Here is a 21,336-nt window from a genome sequence, read left to right as displayed (position 1 = left end):
TCTCAGTTTGATACAGCATGTTATTATTTAAATTAAGATAAATAATTTAGGTCACTGGTGTCCATACCTGCAAAAAAAGTGAAAAGATAATTATTCAAAGAAAGTGCATTTTTTCCTTGAACAGTTTGGTGGAGTTTGCAGGATAAATCATCGATAGCTGTTGGGGAGAGAATATAATGACCTTCTCCAGGACAAAGAAATCAGATGATATCAATAAGAAATAGATCAATATAGTATTGAACATGTCTTGTTGTGAATAGAGAGAAAGGGCTCGGCTCACACCTCAGATCGTTAACTTTCACAACGTTTGTCTTCGTTAAAATAAGTTTTATATAATGTGTTCCAGGGACTAATGAGGTGTCTGTACATATTAGCTCACCCTGGGATACACTGTGCAGCAGGAAGGAAAAGCTGGCCTCACATAGGAAGGGAACGCAATTTGTTTCCTCAATGTTTTTCCCTTTTATTTTATGGATAGATGGGTTAAATTATACCAGTATATATATTTGTGTTTTTCAAAGCAGACAGGCCACTGTCCTCTGTATCTGTTCTTTATTAAAAGGGAGTGTAAGTGATATACATGTTTGTAAAAAATATATATATACTGTATCTGTATATATCCAAAAATGTGCTCCTCGCTCAGAGCACAGGTCTCTGCCAGGCCGGGTTGCCTATCCAGGACCCGCAAACAGTCATAGCCAATTGGATTGAAAAAAAAATCTCGATCATAAGATGGATGGACAGAGGGACGGACGGTTGGACAGCAGAGTGAGAGAGAACCCCATAACAATCATTAATGTCAGCTTCCATTTCTAGTTCCAGTTGAATATTGAAAAATACTTGCTTAGTCGCTTTGTGTCATCACTTCCAATTTCATTTGTTTATCTTGTATGAGTTCTCCCCCCTGATTGGATAAAATTGGTATCCATATTTACTGAAGAAAGATCACCCCCTTTAATAATAAAGACAGTAGAAAAACTGGGAGTGTGTTGGAGACACCGGAAGAACACACATTTGACCATTTGACTGTGTGAGTTCTAATATTACTGCTGTGACTAGTGAGTAGATAGATGTTGATCGGGAGAGGGAAGCTGGGTGGGGAGGGTGATATTTGTCACTGTTTACTCCTAGCAGTGGGAGGAATTGCTCAGGGAGGGACACTTCGACACATTGCTGGCCTGGCCTGGCATCGAACCGGGGACAACCAGGCGGTGTGTGTGTGTGTGTGTGTGTGTGTGTGTGTGTGTGTGTGTGTGTGTGTGTGTGTGTGTGTGTGTGTGTGTGTGTGTGTGTGTGTGTACGTGTCAGATGTGTATCTGGGAGAGATATGCAAACAATTTAAATTACCTTAACAATAGATAATTCTTAACTATAATATTCTCATAGTAACTATTATCCATTGGTATATAACTCACCTGGAGTAGCTTGGGTAGTGGCAGGTTCACTTATCATACGGCCCTTCTCTGCCACCAGCATGATGTCATACAAACGCCCCGCCTCCAACTGATCGATCTGGGCAGAGGTCCTCTCGGGTGGGAGGGTCTTTTCCGAGCCACTACCAATTCCGTCATTGGGCAAGACCGTCAACCTGTACCTGTCAATCTCGCCCTGCGACTGCTCCCATTGGACGACTGCGGAAGTGGTGGTCGTCTTGACGACATGAAGGTTCCTGGGGCTGGAAATGACTGGGTGGAACAGAAGAAGGATATTTCTGTACGAGAATGACAGGCAGACACAGAATAGACTGAAATTCTAAACTGAATCTGCCTCAATTCCCCTGCCTGGAAATTTGAGGCAAATAGTTATAGGATAGGCCAGGTATTTATTTGAAATAATCGTACGTGACCATTACGAAATGTCTTACTAGAAAATGGTAGAAACCGGAGATACGAGGAATGAATGATTGAAATAATAATAATTGTTACACGTACGCACACACAAAAATGTATCTGCCTCTTTTTAGCCCATATCTACTTAATTCCTATTATACTTAGTTGACTGGGGGGGCACCCAGGGCTAATCAGGTCACACACGCTACACAGGGGTGTAGTTCCGCAAACAGCGGTACACACACACACACACACACACACACACACACACATGTGATGCGCACATGCATTTGGGAGCAACAGAGTGCAACAACTCTAGTACTGTTGGCTCCTGAGCTGAATTCCAAGCTTAGAGTTAAGTCGAGCCAATGGAGGATGAGACTCGTCTCTCTGAGTTTCCCAGGAAGTAAGTTAAGGGATTTGAACTGTCAATGTTTCCGTCGCAAATCAACGTGGCTATAAGGTCAAGGTAAACTTTATATAACTGTTACGCAACCACTGCCCAACACCAATTAAACACTCCTAAACAGATGGAAGAGGTGACCAGAGTGGAAGAGGTGGAGTAGAAACCTCAAAGACTCAATTTTACCCACTTTTAACGGACAATATTCAACATCATGGATGTTGAATATCCAAGCTAATAGAAACGGCAGGCTTTCTATTCCTGAAACGTTGCAATGCGATAATGGAAGCCATCGATCGTTCTCACGATAATACACATCTAAATATATATATTTTTTTATTTTTTTAATCTCTCACAGCCCTCCTATGAGACACAGACTGAGTAGAATTTCTTTTTTATCATAAACATTAGTGAGGACCAATTAAATGAAGATAGGTTGAAAAGTGGTCCTTTAAGTAATATTTTGAAGTATTTTTACTTTACGGAAGTATTTCCAATTTTCGAGCTCACAATGCATTGCGATGTGACACATTGTGAGCTTGTAGATCTGCTATTTTGAAAAGATTTTAAAATATTTAACATTTGAAAACCTGTGAAAATGGGACTTTCTGCATAATGAGTACTTTCTACGTTTGTACAGTACATTTTGATGCCAATACTTTTGTACTTGTACAAAAGTAAAAAGTTGAATTCCGGACTTTTACCTGTAACAGAGTATTTTCTACATAGCAGTACTAGTACTAATACTTCTGCCTAAGCAAGAAATGTGAGTAGGCTACATAAATAAAAAGGGACAAAAGTGAATGAAAGAAACTCAACGGGTCATGAAGTCTGCGGAGTTGCCTTCACCCATCCTGCCGTCGATCTCTCCTGTGAGGGTAACGCTGTACTCTTGGCCCGCTGCCAGGCCGGTCTGCGTATACGAGGTCAGACTGCCCTCCACCGTCACTGAGATCTGCTGGTCACTCTCTTTCTGTAAAACGCATAGAAGACGGACAGAGGCACAGACACAGACACAGACAGACAGACGGATTGATATGAGCATCTGTTGTTTGATGCCCAACTGCTGCCATTGTTTCAGAGGTTGTTGAAAGGACATGGACATAGAATCTATATGATCTATGTCTTTTCAACAACCTCTGAAACAGTAATCAGAAATCTATATTAGATTACTGTTTTTTTGGATTACATGTTACTGTTTCAGAGGTTGTTGAAAAGACATGGATATATTAACCTTCTGATGAATTTAGTGCAATGGACCATTGATTGATTGATTGATTGATTTACTAACAGTTTGCGATTACTCTTTTACGGTACTGTTGCATCGTGGGATATTAGCACATATTCTCAGCAAACAGTAGTAACCATTCACATAAACCTATATATTTCATTTAATTGAGCCGGGTCTATACTTGGTCCTCTCCTTTCCCCCCGCTACACCAAATCTCTTTGATGAATATAGCAGATCTACAGGCCAAATGCCAGATGTTGGCCTGTATTTACGATATGGCCAGAACAGGGATGCTAGGGGCCTAGGGCTCATGTGGGATGTATCCATGTATAACGTAATTATCTTTGCTGCCAGTAGAGGGAGTGAGTAGCGAATTATGGACTCCCACTCCCACTTCTACGAAGTCACATAATGAAATAGTGTTCAGTCAGATGGTTTGTCGGCCTGGGGTTCAACGGGTTTGAATCATGGTGAGGGAACAAACACATTTACAGCTCCCAGGGGAGGGCTTCCAGTAACAAACACTTCCATCATCTTGCAATGAGGCCATGCTTCTTAGACAAGACTTTTTTATATCCACGGTTAAGATGTGCAGAGCATCTGGAATATTTAGATCCTGGGGAAATGTAATTAAATAGATATTTTTTATAAAATGTGCATGTGCGTGCGTCGTGCGTGCATGTGTGTCCTGTCCTCTGACTGAAGACTGGTGTTTGTTAATAATGGTTTCAATAGTGGATGGGCTTTCAATTAGGGAGTTATTAGAATTGTAGATCGGCTATATATTCAAGAGATTTGGTGAAAAGGGTCGGCCATCAATACAGCCCTTGGAGACTTCATTGGTTAATTATCCTAAAGTCCTATAAGGTAATGGAGTAACCAAACAGGGCTACATCTGAGTCAGGATTGTTCAAGTTCTCCAACTACTGTACATTGGCATGCAAAACACAAGTTGAATGTGATTCCTTTAAATGCGGGTAGCATACAGATACGGATCTGCTTTATTCATTTATCGAAACCTCTAACTCTTTTGACCTAGACAAGCTCAGGGACGCTCTCCAAGGTTTGAGTAGTGGGTGGGTCACAGGTAAGGTATTTTTGTTTTAAAATTGTGGCTTAAGGGGGGAGGGATGGGGTGAGGGAGAAAATGGGGGAAAAATTGTATGTTCAAACTAAACTTAAATTGTTGAAACCTGCTACCAATAAACATATATTTATACATTTTAAAAAAGAGGCTTAAATGTTATTGAGTGGTATCTACAATGTCACGCGAAAAGCCTGTACATGCCACATTGTAGTGTAAACGTGATTTCTTGGTCAGCCTGTCAAAATAACCACAGATAATCTATGTAGGCCTACTGTCTTTGAAATTCCCCAGCGGGATTAATTAAAGCTCTTCTCTTCTCTTCTCTTCTCTTCTCTTCTCTTCTCTTCTCTTCTCTTCTCTTCTCTTCTCTTCTCTTCTCTTCTCTTCTCTTCTCTTCTCTTCTCTTCTCTTCTCTTCTCTTCTCTTCTCTTACTGTTTGTTTGGGATTGGGACTGGCCAAATACATTTTCCTTTTACAGAAACAAGTGTTTACATTTTTAACTATAGGATATATATTTTTTATCTAATTCTTCAAAACATTTACTTATACCATTAATTTACAGATCACACACAACTTTTACTTTCATTTATCTATTGATTGATTAGATGTCTACTATTATAAAGTAAGAGGTCATATACTGTAGGTTTGCATCAGTGTTAGCCCGCCTCTGTTTTCATTTCAATATAATTTCATAAGCTGCTAGATGCTGACAAAATTAACCCCCCCCCCCCCCCCCCAAAAACATTTTCAAGTTTCTAAATTTCAATGTATACTTTCTTGAAGTACACATTTTAAATTTGACTAAATTACTCTTTGGGGAGCATGACATGCTCCAATTTTTGCTCCTTAATGATTTCACAGCTGGTTACTGTGAGGGTTGCCTGGTGATGGAGTTTGAAAGGTCATCAGGGGATGTGACAGTGTCATGATGCCTACATCCATTGCCACGTGAATACATGTAAAGTAGTCTCCATTGAAATGGAGACTCAGAAATAGAAACTAATTGAATGCCCAAGGAGCTAATGTCGTTACCAGGCAACAAAAGAAGAAAAGACACTTCAGAAGAAGGCCAGTTTGTTTGTTGGCAACACAGGACTTAGAATCGCTTTGTTAAAGAGAGCTCATAGTTGGTGTCAAAAACAACGAGCTCTGTAAAACAGTAGGCTACACAATATTCTGCTGTTAGAGTTCTATGTTCCTATCAAACAATCTAACTCAAAAGAGTGTTTGACAGGGAAAAGGACAACGCAAAGTTCAGGTCCCAGCATAAAACCAGTTGCCAAACCTATGGTTTGTAATTCATTCATGGTTTGAATTGTGTAACCTTTTTATTGTGTATTTTGTCTGTATGTCAGGTAAATAAAATATGAGAAACACTTTGCTCCTGTTCTATCTCTGTACCTGTTTCGTCTCTTTCCATCTCTCTCTCTCTCTCTCTCTCTCTCTCTCTCTCTCTCTCTGACACAGCTGTGGGGTTGCTGGTGGTGATGTCACTCCTCTGGCACCAGGGTATGTTTTTGACAGTGTTTATGCGTTGCCCCTGGCAACAAGCATCGCACATCTGCATCCTTCTCCTATACTCCCTCCGCCTCTCGCCTGTCCTATGTTCTCAATCCATCTCGTCCATCCATCCAACCACCCGCTGTCCCTCACTTCCCTCTGTTCCTTGTCAGTCTCTCGTCACTTGTTGTTGTTTTACTGTTGTGGGTTGTGTGGAATGCTTCTCAGTAGCCAAATCTCTCTCTCCCGTCTCTCTTTCTACTGAATGTCTGTGTCTGTTCACAGCTTCACACCCACATTAAAGACACAGTGAGATCCGGGGAAAGGTTACTGTTGCATTGGCTTACATAATGTTGAAAATGTGATATTACAGCCGATATCCTCATCGTGTTGTACAAAGCATGTATTCTCACGTTTAATTGCAGACAATTAAGCAGGCTGAAGTGCTTTCTTTTTTTATCTCAGTGACAGTGATATTTCCATGCATTCAGAAAGGGACCATGTAAGAGTATAGTCCCTTTGTTCTGCATCCCACGCTCTCTTCAACTCGCTCCTAATGATTACCAATTCATTTTCCGCCACTTTAACCCCATTTCAAACATATACAAAATGTAGGATATACAAGATCACATTGGGATTTTTTTTTTTTTTTAATATATTCTTTATCCCACGATTTTGTAACCCATTTTTCACCCCTGTGTCAATCATCTAATGTGATCCTGGGCTCTACACACCCTCCGCCAACCTGGGGAGAGCAACGGACTTAACTCATACTTCCTTTATGCTTGAGTGTCCAAGTTGCTCCTTTACACCTGACAGGGGGGAGTTTCCCTGGTTGGACGTAGCGCGTGGAAGGAACACGTTATTCCAACCAGTTCCTTTCCCCTCCATCAGGCGTCCCGGCTGGCCAGGGGGAGGCAGTTTAGTGACCAGGATTACTGCATGTTTTTGTGAGGGTACCTACCCTAGGGGACACGGGGAGAACATGCAAACTCCACACAGAAAGGCCCTTTCGCCAACCCCGCCTCGGGTATGGGCACTGATGACATGGAGGAGGAAACACGCCGCCAGCACCCACAGCGCCCCGAGCGGGAATCGAACCCAGGACCTTCTAGCTGTGAGGCGACAGCACTACCAACTGTGCCACCGTGCCCCGTCATTGGGATTATTCTTTACTAATCTTTACCTACATCTGAGCCATGGGACTGTGACCGTGAACAGATCCAATAGAACCGAGACATTTACCGTCCGTGGTGAAACGGCTAAGACTGGCCATATCCTAATGGTCAATGCCAATGCGTATACGTTCAGATTTTACTCGTCAACCCACAGAGGAGAGAAATGGATGAGGGCGAACAGACAGACTGACAGAGTTTTCATTTTGTAGCATAATAGGATTATAATATATCGGCGATAAGTGGACAGAGTGTGGTTGCACATTGATCGACATTACACCCACAACCTGCAAGCTGACAGTGTGTCATAAACAGCTCCAATTACAAGTACATTGCTCAATGGCACGCATCAAAGGTGGTTGGTCTTTTACATATCCCAAACCGCACCGATGTCATCTTATTCAACCTACAATCTGCTACAATAAAACTCAACCCCAGAAAAGACAGAAAAAGGACAACATATCACTAACTTTCATTATTAATACTTAAAGGTATATTCAGTGATTTCACTTAATTCAAATATCACTTATTTTTTTGTTTTGTTGTGATAATCCTCCCTACTATAGAGTGTGCTGGCCATATAAGGAGTTCCTCCCTGTCCCCAGTTAACCCCTGGGGGTAAAAAAACCTTAGGTTTCGTTTTTGACTCTCTATCCTGATTGGACGAAAGGCTGGGTCCCACAGCCAAAAACGAAACCTAAGGTTTTTTGAGTGAAATCACTGAATATACCTTTAAGTGTAGATGATTTAGTACAGAGAAAAAACCCTCTTGAAATCTGATGAAATGTTGTTCAAGCAACATAGTCAGCGTCTACAGATGGTCAACTGGTCATGGCCTGGCCCCAGTCTCTGTTGGCATGGGATTGTACCCCACCACAATGCATTGCATCCTTCCTGTGTCTCCCCCCTTACACCAGGGTTGGGCAACCATGCCTTTTTGACCGACCAGTTGATCAGATTGGGCTATTGGGGTGATCATTTTGAGTCGATTAAAAACAGCCATTCATGCTATCCGGAACAAACAGCCACTGTCACTGTCCGACAAAAGCCAGACCCAAACCATTAACATTGGTCTGCCAAAAACAACCATTCACACGTTCCGCCGTCCAATCACAACCCAGGCTCGCTAGTTTGTATCTTGTAGACCGCAAATGAAATCATATCAGAGGAACTTCACATGTGCGACAGACACAGCCTCTGGGACTACAATATTCTGACCTCAAAAGAATCATAACGCTAAGTAGGAGTAAAAAGAATAAAGTGGAAGATCAGTCATGACATGAGGAGTATGTGACGGGGGAGAACTATAGCTCAGTAGAGAGCCCCTCTACCTCGCACCCTAAACCTAAAATTCCCTTTTTTGCTTGGTTCAACAGAGGATGCTACAGAGGATGGTGTACATGGCCCAGCACATCGTCTGAGGTGGCCTTTCCCCTCCCCGTATGTAGTAGTAAGTAGCCTTGCCGAGCCATGAGGCCCATAGGGCAGGAGCCTATCTCCTGTTTCTGTAGCCATGAGGCCCATAGGGCAGGAGCCTATCTCCTGTTTCTGTAGCCATGAGGCCCATAGGGCAGGAGCCAATCTCCTGTTTCTGTAGCCATGAGGCCCATAGGGGCAGGAGCCTATCTCCTGTTTCTGTAGCCATGAGGCCCATAGGGGCAGGAGCCTATCTCCTGTTTCTGTAGCGTGAGGCAGCTTGATGTACAAGTACACCCCCTGGACATGACACTAGTATGTCGCAGGGACTTATACCCCCAATCCAACCCTTGATGCTGAGTGTCAAGCAGGGAGGCATTGGGTCCCATTTTTACAGTCTTTGGTATGACCCGGCCGGGGATTGAACCCCAACCTCCCAGTCTCAGGGCTGACACTCTAACCACAAGGCCACTGAGATGGTCTCCCCGTATGTAGCCACGGCTAAACGTTTCAAAGACACCAACGACCGCAGCCACAATCTGCTGCTATCATCAGGCTGCTGATACCGCAGTATCAAATCTCGAGCAAGCAGACTATTAAAAGGGACCGTTTCCACAGCCCGGCCACCAGGCTGCCATTACATTTTCAATCATAGTTTTTTAAAGATTTGTTTTTGGCTTTTATGCCTTTATTGATAGTATCAAGTGAAGGAAAGAGGGAGAGAGAGAGAGAGAAGGGGAGAGATATACAGTAAGCAGCAAAGGTCGTCATGAACGGGACTCAAACATGCAAGGCGCTGTCAGGCCAAAGCCTACAGTATATGTGGCATGCGCCTGGACAAAGTGGCCAGTGGGCGCCCAACCAGCTGCACTTTTGACTGCAATCCTGTTCTGAAATTCATTGCGGCCACTAGATGGCCATGTCAGTCTTACAGGCATCCACCTTTGCATTGGTACAGTAGTACACCGGCCTGTCACTCACCATGTATGTGGTTGGTGGGGCGAACGGTTCTTGAGTTACGTGGATTACAGATGTACAGACGTACGTACACACACACACACACACACACACACAGAGACTTGGTGCATTTATAGTTAGATGTTGCACAAGAGACTGAAAAAGAACATCTTGGAAGGACGCAGAAACGATCACCCAGCACTGAACCAGCGCTGGAAGAAGTTCATGAATGACCTTATAAGGGTTTAAGTCAGTCACACTGTCACACATTTTATGTATATTTAATATTTGTTTTTAATAGTTTTGAGATTTTAATCTTGTTTTTCACTCTTGTTATCCTATATTTAAATTTGTGGTAAGCTTCTTTTTTTTCTTTTTTTTATAAACCATAACAAAAGCATCAATTGTGGAAAAAAAATGTAGTTTTATGGCCAGTGTTTGGATGCTAATATAGCCTTTGCAACAGATTTTTTAATTTTTATAAAAAATAATATATATTCGATTTCTTTTACATTTTGATCCAATTAATGATTAATCAATTAATCATCCCTATACTTTCTACCTGGTGTAAACTATTAAACCACTCTCCTGATTTTTTTTAATCAAACATGATACAGTATGTACCAAATGTTTGTTGTAATAATCTTTAACCACACATAACATTAGCCAGCTGCTAGCCTGCTACTGAGTCTGAAGGATGAAAAATGGATGAAAAACAGTTATATCCACTCACCCTCACCCAGTAGGGGAACTACCCATAGATCCGAAGTCCCGTTAGTCCAAACATGCACTGCTCCCGTGCTTGCGGTTAGGTTTAGGTTTGCTCCCGTGCTTGCGGTTAGGTTTAGGTTAGGGTTAGAGATAGGGATAGTAATTTCAGAACAATGAACCTTCTGACTAATGACACGGCACCCCCAGTAGGCCACTAGTTCCTTTCCTGCAATGAGCACTAATCAAGGAAACGCTAATAGCATCCTTACACACTCCAATAGAACACACAATGCTAGCATTGAGTTAAACGTAATCAGTGACATCTGTCTGTGCGCAACTGCACTAAGAGTTATTTTCCTCAGGGATGGTACTCTCCTTGACATCTGATAGGTAGATGTGATCACATTATAAGCATTTAATTGATCCCATAAGGCACTGGAAGATGTGCACTCTTAGCCCTCAACTTGGGTTGTGCTATTGTGAGGAATGTTATTCCAATGGATGCTGATGAAAATGCATGTCCATTAACCCATTTTGACCTGGGAACGATTCTATAAATGTCTTCTACATCCTGACATTTTTCTGAAAAAGCCTATGTTTCTATGTCAGTCGTTCTTCGATTTTTCAAAGATAGCAGACCTAGAAGCTCTTAGCGCGCCACTCGGTGCACGCTATGAGCTTGTAGATCTGCTATTTTTCAATAGCTAAAGCATAACATAATGCTAACACCAAAATGGGTTAAGCCCTCATTGACCGGGATCATCCAGGGTGTACTTGGTCCCCTCCCTTTTCCCTCTACACAAAATATCCTCATACTATTTTTTTTTTGCACAATTCAGTTCGCATATTTTCACTAAAGGTTCACCTATTACTGGAATAGTGTGGTAGTATGGGTTCATGTGGTTAAAGTATTGGTCATTTGTTTGAAAGCGGGAGTTGGTTGCTTTGACCGAGGTGAGGTTTATTGTACTTTTTCACATTCACTGCAACAGAAGTAATACACCTTCGCTGTCAAATGTTCCTTAACAGCTTTAAAGGTGAATCACGCGCCCTTGAAGCCACAAGCCAAGCCTATAAGTGTACGCCGGCTACAGTTCGTTACACATCGAAAACAGAAACAGTTTCTCTTGGCGATGACGCAGCATGTCTTGCAGGTTTACCAGACCTCTGAGCGCTGTCATTTTTTTATTTTCTCCAACGGCCAGAGTCATGCTCTATGAAACCAACTTCTCTCCCCCTTCGTTCTCTATGGAAAACAGCGATGAAGCCAACCCCAACCGAGAGAAATGTTCACATCATTGCTGTTGGCCCAGGTATAACCTCATAACTTCCATTTTTCTTTTAACCTAAATGGAAATATTCAGAATCAGCGATTGAAATACCGGTGTATAGGATGTATGGATGCGAGGCATGGTGATCTGTGCTCACTCAGATGTGCCTGTTTAAATAAAGGTCAAAAAATCTATCCCAGAAGACCTCGCCAGGATGGAATAATACAATACATTTACTTTATCATTTGTTTGACTGCTGAAACTAGCAGACTCTGGACAATTCATTGAAAAATGACCAACACCTACAGCAGTATTGCAAGCCAAGAACTCTTCATCAGGCTTAGCTGTGTGACAAATTGTCATTTCTGCACTGCGTCCCATACTGGACTGGTCCAACCACCATACAAGACTTTCATGTCCTTGTTTTGTGTCAATGTTGAATAGATGCCATGCATGCCTCCCCACAACGTCCTTTAAAGGCCTGACAACCACAGGTCATTTTATATTCTGGAAATTAAATTAGTGTGGAAAAACCTATTGTAATGTTATAATTTGGCCTTCTCATAAACAATACTTATGTTCTAATCTTCTAAATCTTGGAAACAGAACAACAGTTTGAACAGCTAAATCCTGCCCCAACATTCAGAAAACATTTTGAATGAGTCAGAAGGTACAGTAAACCCAAGCTCTGTATAAACCAATACAAAGACCTATTATCGTCATCAATATACAATTCATTTGATATAAGGCTTTAAATTACATGCTGTACAGTACGTGTACATCAACAGCAGTGTGCATTACATTTGTGCAACTGGCCGAATAAGGAGAGTGGGCTGTTAACGCCTATGTAAAGGCCTATTCATAGTCTGGATTTTCGGTGGTGAGGTGACCACCGCTCCGGTGGTGAGCTGACCACCGGAGCTGAAATAACGTTGAGTAAAAACAGAGAGAAGGGCTGGAGCGTGGCGGTGGTTTGCTCTTCACCGCGGCTCGTGACGTCATGTTGTAGTTCGGTGGTCACCTAACCACCGTAAATCCAGACTATGTATGAGCCTTAAGTGTAGCCGGTCAGATCTGAGCCTCAAGGGCCACCATAGGGATGGCTGCACTATCCACTTCCTGGTTTTCAATCAGTGTTACTATTTAAAGGCCTTGTAGTCTACCAAACAATAGTCTGCTTGATGGTTACATGGCTGTGGGTCCTGAGACCTGAGTCGTACACTTATGCTGGTTTAATGCTGTTGCCAGGGTGAGTAAGGTGATCATGCCTATTGGTTTAATGATGTTTATACTATCTGATAATTGTAAATAACTCTGCTGTTATAATTCAGGTTGATCATGTACCAAACCATTGCTGTGGCGAGAGGGAGTGTTAAGTACAGACAACTGAAGGTACGCAAACGTTGTTTAAGCCTACTTTGTGTTTGTTGGTGTAACTTAATTAAAGTGTTTGTTTTATTGCTTTTAGTGTTTTGAGCCATTTCATATTGTGATCATTGTTTTGTCTTCTGTTTCTTTCCCCAATTGTGGAGTCTGGTGTCACCAGAGTCGATGTCTAGTGTGGTTCAGCCAACCTACTAAGGGGTTCACAATAGGCCTCACTATAGTCCACTGTCCTACAGGTTTGTTGATGTGACTGCGTGCACCTCTTTTCACGGTGACGCTCTTATTTCTGCGTGCTGTTGCTGTGTGCGTGTTGTGGTCCTAGGCTTTAGGTGGGCATAGCGGCTTATAGTTTTAGCTTATAGCCCCCTCATGTAAGGTTGTTGCTCCCTGGCCAACTGACTCTTGTGTTTCTGTTTTGAACATTACTACTACAAACTGCTGACAACTGTTTTGTACTTTGGCTATATTGTGGTTGGTGATTATTTAACCTATAGAACTATTGCTGGTTTTATCTAATAACTTAATAAATATTGTCTTCCTTAGTGTATATATTGTATAAGTCTTAACTTGTGAATAAATGTTATGCATTCGGGGTAAACTCACGTCTCAGTCTCATTGTGCGAACTTGTGTTTTTTGGGGAACCCGATTTAGAGGTATTCATTGTTTAATTTCCTTGATACAAACATCATCAAGGTGGCGTAGTCGTACATTTTATATTATCCTAAGTAAATTCCTTGCCCCACCTGGTTACGTAAGGATTAAATTGTTCATGTTAACATTTCAACTGTACATATGCCAGATGTAAAAAATAATAATATATAATGGAGTCTGCCATAACGCGATTTATAGGCCTGCTGCTCTTACTTTGGCATCTGGATGAAAAGCACTTGAGAGCTGGATAGACTAGATCAGCTCTGGATAGACTAGACCAGCTCTGGATAGACCAGACCAGCTCTGGATAGACCAGACCAGCTCTGCGGCAATTTAGTATATTTATCTATCAGTTCTTCTCTTAACGATGCTGAGCTCAATGCATTCAGCCGTTTTATGTACATTCTTTCACAGAATGGTTTACTAAAGAGCTTATGAATTATGACAGGTACTTCAGTGGACACGCACACACACGCATGAACATGTGCATCGCATAAAAGCACATTTATGCATGTGTAATTGTGTACACATACTTGTTTTTGTTCTTTGTCTTGTTAAGCATTTAGGTCACACTTCTAACATTCTTTTTGGTTGTTTTGACAAACTCCACTTAGCTCAAAGAAATATATAATTATAAATTAAATACATATAATTATAATGACAAACTCTAAAAATGGTTTATAAATTTGGTGGTTCATGCCTTCAGTATATACCGTAATGTTCTTTCCGGAGTGATCCAGTGGTTCACCGAGTAAGAGCATGTATCACATGAATAAGGCTATAGCGCTTCTCGCAGCTGACCCCGGTTCAAATCTGGAGAGACGACCACGGCACTTTACTGCATATCATCCCCCCCTCTCTCTCCCCCTCGCCTTTCCTTTCTCTGGGTTCACTGTACCCATCAGAAATAAAGCATAAAATGCCAAATGAATCTTCAAGAATAAAAAAACGATTCTCCATGCTGTGAACCAAATTTACAATTTACGACATGGAGAGTGCAGTCATGTGTGTCAATTATGACAGCATCTTGAGTGGATTCGTAAACCGTTCAAGGCTGCTTGGTTTTAGGGTCCAGAGAAAGACGGAAAGAACTCTTGAGTTGGTGAATGGTAAAGTAATTAGTTTGACTGAAATAATGTTGATAATGTCAGGCACATTCGCACACATACAGTATGCATATGCACGTATATTGTATGCATATGTATGCGCTAATTCACATCAAAGCACAAATACACACGTAAGCACACACACAAACTATTGCACACGCATGTATGCTCACGTGTGCACTGCACGCACGCACCCAAGAAATACGCACTGTCTACTCTATACCCATAGAATGACGTCAGGGATGGAAGAGTCAGTCAGAATATATTACCATAAAATACTTACAACTTTATCCTAAGAGGGCCAAAAGGAGTCAATATCTTTTTCCACAGAAGTCTGTGATTAATTGGACTGTACCATTTGGAACTCCTGTGGTTACAGTGTATATAAAGGAACATTATGGTTCTGCTGTCGATACCGACTTATCCTCAGAGCAACTCTTAAAGCACGTCTCTTTCTTCTGTCTGTCTGTCTGTGTGTGCGTGCCGTGCGTGCATGTGTGCGTGCGTGCATGTGTGTGTGTGTGTGTGTGTGTGCGTTTGTGTGTGTGTGTACCTTGCTAGTGATAATAAGGTGGTAGGTGTCGTACTGGACAGGGGGCGGAGTCCAGAACAGAGTGACAGATGTCTCTGTGACGTCCCTGGTCTCAAGTTGGGACACTCCGGCCATCTCTGGATGGACAGACAAGAACAGATGTGAGTCAGTAATCATTAAAACATCTGGACACCAGCATTCAGCAGTCTTCAAATATATTAATTCCCTAATGTTATTGTTGTGTCAATTTGTGCCACGTAAACCTCCTGTATGTTCACAATGACTGATGACTTTCACACTCTAATCCTTTACAACCCCGAAATGTCTCTCACTCAGCCTATATAATAACGGTGCAGTACTATTTTCCTTCCTTCCTTCCTTCCTTCCTTCCTTCCTTCCTTCCTTCCTTAGCCCCCAGCCAAGACCCAGCCCGCAACAGGCAACAGCCCTGCCAATCAGGCTCAGCCCTATTGGCACGACAGGTTGCGAGTTGGTCTGGCGAGTGGGATCCCCGGGTTCAATCCCCACTTCCGTGTAATGCTACATTTCCTTCCCTCTCTTTCTTTCTTTAAGAGAATTTCATCGTCTCTCTCTCTCTGTCTCTCAAGCTAGAACTTGGTGAGCTAATAGAGCAGCAGGAAATAATTAGCAGTGGACTGCTGAATCATTATCATCTAAACTGTGACAGACAGCCTATTAAGAGATTATACCAGCGTAAATGCCTGTGGTAAAGGAAGTTGAACGTGCACGCTGCTCTCTCTGACTCACTAATCTCTAACTAATCACTGGATCTGGAGGAGCCAAAAGCATGAGGAATAATGCGTTATCCTACAGGAAAATGCACACATGCTTGTCCGCGCACACACCAAATACCAGTATACCACACTGTACCATTGTACTCATATGTGTGTGTTAAGCATGCCAAGACAAACATTAGAGCCTGCCTGCATGGCGAAGCTGGATAGATGATTCATAGCCACTTGTAACGAGGGCACGTTTGATAATATTTCACAAATTTGTTTTACCGCTGGAGTTCTCGTAAAAAAAATAGCTGAAGAATTTTCTGCACAACACATTACATCATGGACTCATAAAGCATTGCAGTACCATTTTCTGATGACAGGGTAGTAGAAGAACAGGCTGAATTGCCCCTTTGCTTTACACATGCATGGTCTCATAAACTATTACAACACTCTTAACGTATGCTCTCTAGGCTGGAGGTTTTTATTGTAGCAATCATGGACTGACGTATCGAGTGGTATATATGGAGAGGCGAGAATTGCCCCGTGCAATATGCACATAATGGTATTATAAACTAAAGCATTACTGCAGTCCAATGCCAGTATTCAATAGGCCATTCTGAACATGGAGAACTAAATTAGACAGTACATGACCAAGCCTTTGCTACTGATCTCATTAATACTTATTTTATTGCAAAGCTCATGTTATTTTTGTATTTATTTAACCCATTCTGAACGGGCACCCATTTTGGTGTCAGCATCATGTCATGCTTTAGCTATTGAAAAATAGCAGATCTACAAGCTCATATCGCGCCACCGAGTGGCGCGATACGAGCTTGTAGGTCTGCTATTTTTGAAAAAATCTAAAAACGTCTGACATTTCTAAAATCTGATCTCAGGTCAGAATGGGTTGATCAGGACCAGTGTGTGTCCGGCGGAAACCTCGTATGAATCTGATCTCAGGTCAGAATGGGTTAAGCAGTATAATTAGTAGACTGCAAACTAACAGTAACTATAACTAAGTATGCATGTGCTCACTCACACCGCCTTGTTGGTTTCACTGGTCAATACAGTATACTTCCCCTATAAGTCCCCCACATCATGTCCATGTTTGAGGCAATGTGTTACGCAGAGCTGGCCTACTTCCACATAATGTCATAGTGAGGCCTTCATAATGAAAAACTTCCACTGTTGGAATCACTGCAGGTTGAACCAGTTCCAAACAGAGCTTCCAACTAAGCTAAGGTTGCCTAGAAACCACAACAACAGGGGAAATACGAGGCAAACGGGACAATTCAGGCTCCTTCAATATTACGTTTTATGGCTAAAGTAGGGGTTGCTAACCCTCTAAATTGCAGGCCTAATTATGCTGACATTATGCATCTATGAGTCATAGACGAGTAACCATTGCTATTGCTATTGTCATTTTGAGAACAATAAATCCCTTGAATTTGAACAGGATGGGAATTGTGCGCTGTGTAATTTTTCTTCATTGGCTCAAGTTCAAAATCCCCAAAAGAAGAGGAGGACATTCTCCCTTAGACTCACCGATATCACAGTTAGGTCCGGTCATCCCAGCCTCACACTCGCTGCAGTCAGGGCCGGTGAACCCTTGACGACACACACACCTGCCCTTGACGCAGCGGCCCTTGTTGCTGCAGTTGTTGGGACAAGCTTTGGCCGAGCAGTCGGCGCCGGTGAAACCCACATCGCACACACATTTCCCATTGACACACCTTCCACGATTGTTACAGTTGTCAGGGCAGGTTTGCTCTGAGCAGTCCGGGCCAGTGAGTCCAGGATTGCACACGCACTGTCCATTGACACAGCGGCCTTTGTTGTTACAGTTACCGGGACAGGAGTCCTCCGAACAGTCGGCACCGGTGTAACCGGAGTCACACAAGCATTTCCCATTTACACACCGCCCGCGGTTTTTGCAGTTCCCGGGGCAGGCCCTTTCGGAGCAGTCAGGTCCCGTGAAGCCGGACTTGCAGACACATTGTCCGTTCACACACCGGCCACGGTTGTTGCAGTTCCCGGGACAGTCCTTGTCCGAGCACGTTGGACCAGTGAAACCCGAGTCGCAGACACATTTCCCGTTCACGCACCTGCCTTTGTCGCTGCAGTCGTCGGGGCAGTCGCTCTGTGAGCAGTCGGGGCCGGTGAACCCGGGGTCGCACACACACTGCCCGTTCACACACCGGCCCTTGTCGTTGCAGTTCCCAGGGCAGTCGGACTGGCTGCAGTCCGGCCCGCTGAACCCAGGGAAGCAGACGCACTTCCCGTCAACACAGCGACCCTGATCACTGCACTCATTGGGACACTCATCTATCGGCTTGTTGGAACAACCAGCACCTGGAAGAGGATGGAGAGACGGAAGCAGAGAGGGAAAGATAAAGGGGAAAAGGCAACATTTTGTTTAAGGCATGTTATTTAAATCATATCAGTTGAAACATGTTATCTCTGCAGAGTGCTTTTGGTGGCGGGCGGCACTCATGTGAAAATGTGTACGGTTGGTATAGATACGGCATCATACAGTAGAAACCCTATTTCTAACTTCTGCAACTCACGACTTGAGCCCTGGGTAGATCACCCAGCCTGGCAGAGATATGCGCTCCACCTTTCTCTATCAATGTAGTCCCAATTCATGTCACTTTATACATTATTATAGATGTGTTGTTTGTTTGGCATTTAGTTTGGTTGGCATTTGGATACAGGGCTTAAAGCCAAAAAGAATCCCAAGACTGAAAATTACTTTTTACTTTTTCTCATTAAATAACCCCTATGAAATCCTCAGGACTGAAATCCGTCCCCAGGACTGACAACTTTAAGCCCTGTGGATATTGCCAACGATTTTGCACATATTGCATGCTTGTCCGCCCTGGAAGATATTCCCCTCTTTTATGGGAAAAGTACAGGGGGTGTCCTTTTCCAGTGGAAAACACCTTTTCAGTTTGAGTTAATATTTAATATGTTTTTTTTCAATAACAAAGTGTGTGCGGTTTTAGACATGGATTTGAACATAGGAGAGGGCTAGATGTGGTGGTTAAAATGATCGACTCAAGAACCTCATGAACCTCCAAGGAATAATGTCCTTAATGTCTCTGAGCTTTCCTTTTTATAAAAAATGAACTTCTAAGAGACTGATCTGTCTCCTTTAAAACAAACTAAATGCTGTGTGTGGGTACCGTATTGTTTAAAAAACTAAAATCCGATCTATTGTCCTCATTATAAAAAAAGTTAAATACAAGTGAAATAGAAATGGGTGGTCTGTTTGAATATGGCTCCAACCAGACCCCTCTTTGTGTAGATGATTTATTCTCGGTGTGCGTGTGTGTCGTGTGTGTTGTGTGTATGCACGCATGGGATGAGAAGATTTGTGAAGCTGCAGTTGATTAAGGGGAGATGTAGATTGAGATCACACTGGGCAGAGCACTGGAACACACACACACACACACACACACACACACACACACACACACACACACACACACACACACACACACACACACACACACACACACACACACACACACACACAGAGATGATGTCATTTCATGTGAGTATTGCTGAGGTGTTCCAGTTATTAATGCGATCATTACTGATGTCAGCTGTTCTATGACAGGCAGCTGACTACTGTAAATATGTCAAACTGGATTACTGAGAGGACAGTTAGTTTTATGATATGAAAATAATCACTTTTCTGAGAAAGTGCATGTATTGTAAAGTATAACATTAACAGTGTGTGTGGGAGCTGAGCATGTGGGAGTTCTGTGCAAAAAAGAGGGTGTGTTTGTGCGTGCGTGCATGTACATGCACATGCGCACGTGTAACATCATAAAAAGGAGTGGTATGTAGGATGATTCATTAGAATGGGAGTGTGTGCAGTTGTGCACACGTGTGTTTCCATGAGTGGGAGTGTGCTCGTGTGCATGTGGAAGAGATGAAGGAACAGGGGGAGACAGTGATAGTGTGTGCGTGTGCGTGCGTGTGTGTGCGTGCGTGTGATGAGAAAGCAGGCGGTGGAGGGAGGTGCACGGCAAGAGTGTGAGTGTTAATTTAACTTTGAGAGGCCTTTAGGGATTCATTTCTACTCTCACATTTAAATTGACACTCAGGATACTGAGGCGTGGAAGAGCTTCTTTTAAAGCAGTGGAATTGTTGGGTGATTCAATGGGCTGGGCAGTGCGGAGAACAGTGAGCTAATATCGCCTTGAGAGACTGAAGTGAAGTCCAACTATAATCTTATACTCTAAAGCACTCTTTTTCACACCAAGGCCCATTATTTGTTCAGCGTTTGAAAATGCTGAATACAATAAAAAAAAAGGCCAGTCCAGTTAGGGCCCAGGTAGTGCCGGGCCTTAATTTTCGGGCCTGTTGAGAACTCTTTGCCGGCTGCCGGGCACGGCTGCGCTAATAACAAAATATACTGGCTTGTCAGGGTGGGGGACTCCAGTTCAAATATTATTATTTTGGGGGGCTGCTGCGGCATGAACATTTTCAACTGCTCTAAATCACGGACTTTTCCATTTCAAGGACCCCATAACTTTGAGAGTGTACAAATGGATGGACATGGACGGGTCCCATTTGTACACTCTCATCATTAATTATTATGACTAATATTCTAATTATTGGGTGGGTACCTTTGCTCTCCTTGGAAGAGCAGCACCCTCCATCAGGTCCTCCACACTTCTCCCTGAGGGAAGACACCTCTCTCTCCAACCTCTCCAGTCTCTCCCTCAGGGAGGCGAAGTCCGCCTCGCAGCCACACGAGCCCCCGGAGGCCGAACCGGACGGGATCAGCTGGATTCGGTGGGTCAACACTAGAGCGGAACCTGGGACCAGGTCCAGTTCTTTACCTGGGGAAACACAGGAGTAGTATAGAGCAGAAGATGATCCAAATCCATCAGGGAAATTACAGAAACATTGTCTTGATGTGACTGTACAAGTTTGAGAATTAGATATATGTTGAGCTTTGATACAGAAATCACAGCAGGGGGTATGATGATGTACCCAAACAATAGATGAAAAGATATTGTCCCTATCAGGTAGAAAAAGGTTTCTACCTGAGAGGGACAATATTCTTTCATCTATTGAGCATGGAGCATGTCCATGACAGGAAATTGAAAAAAAGGAACCTGCATGTGCATCCAATGTATAGTTATTATCAGAAGTTTCATTGGTTAAATATTTAGAAAACCCAGTCTTAACCACTTTCAAACTGGCAACCCTGTTTTGGGCATGTCATAATAGAAAATGTTGCAAAATGTTGCAAAAAGTAGCAAAAATAGCAGATCATTCTCAGCTGTTTCCGCAAATTTTGCGCATCATTGTCATAC

General features: G+C 42.8%; 2 protein-coding genes across 5 annotated transcripts in view; one reads left to right on the top strand and one right to left on the bottom strand.

Annotated features, from left to right (window-relative positions):
- The window catches only part of LOC310870622 (uncharacterized protein), a 441,780-nt gene that overhangs the window by 69,104 nt on the left and 351,340 nt on the right, over positions 1–21,336 (top strand). The window lies entirely within an intron of this gene.
- Positions 1–21,336, bottom strand: part of tnxbb (tenascin XBb) — a 44,654-nt gene that overhangs the window by 15,653 nt on the left and 7,665 nt on the right. For all 4 annotated transcript variants that reach the window (XM_083758493.1, XM_083758496.1, XM_083758494.1 and 1 more), the window contains exons 5-9: positions 20,641–20,856; positions 17,546–18,352; positions 15,279–15,394; positions 3,052–3,205; positions 1,416–1,685 (exon numbers count right to left, since the gene is read on the bottom strand). In XM_083758493.1, the coding sequence (XP_083614619.1) occupies positions 1,416–1,685; positions 3,052–3,205; positions 15,279–15,394; positions 17,546–18,352; positions 20,641–20,856 (1,563 nt within the window). The remainder of the gene's footprint in view (positions 1–1,415; positions 1,686–3,051; positions 3,206–15,278; positions 15,395–17,545; positions 18,353–20,640; positions 20,857–21,336) is intronic.

Source organism: Protomyctophum parallelum (assembly GCF_964188405.1).
Source record: "Protomyctophum parallelum genome assembly, chromosome: 1".
Classification (NCBI taxonomy): domain Eukaryota; kingdom Metazoa; phylum Chordata; class Actinopteri; order Myctophiformes; family Myctophidae; genus Protomyctophum; species Protomyctophum parallelum.
The sequence above is the reverse complement of the archived record's forward strand: the minus strand, read 5'-3'. Positions and strand labels throughout refer to the sequence as shown.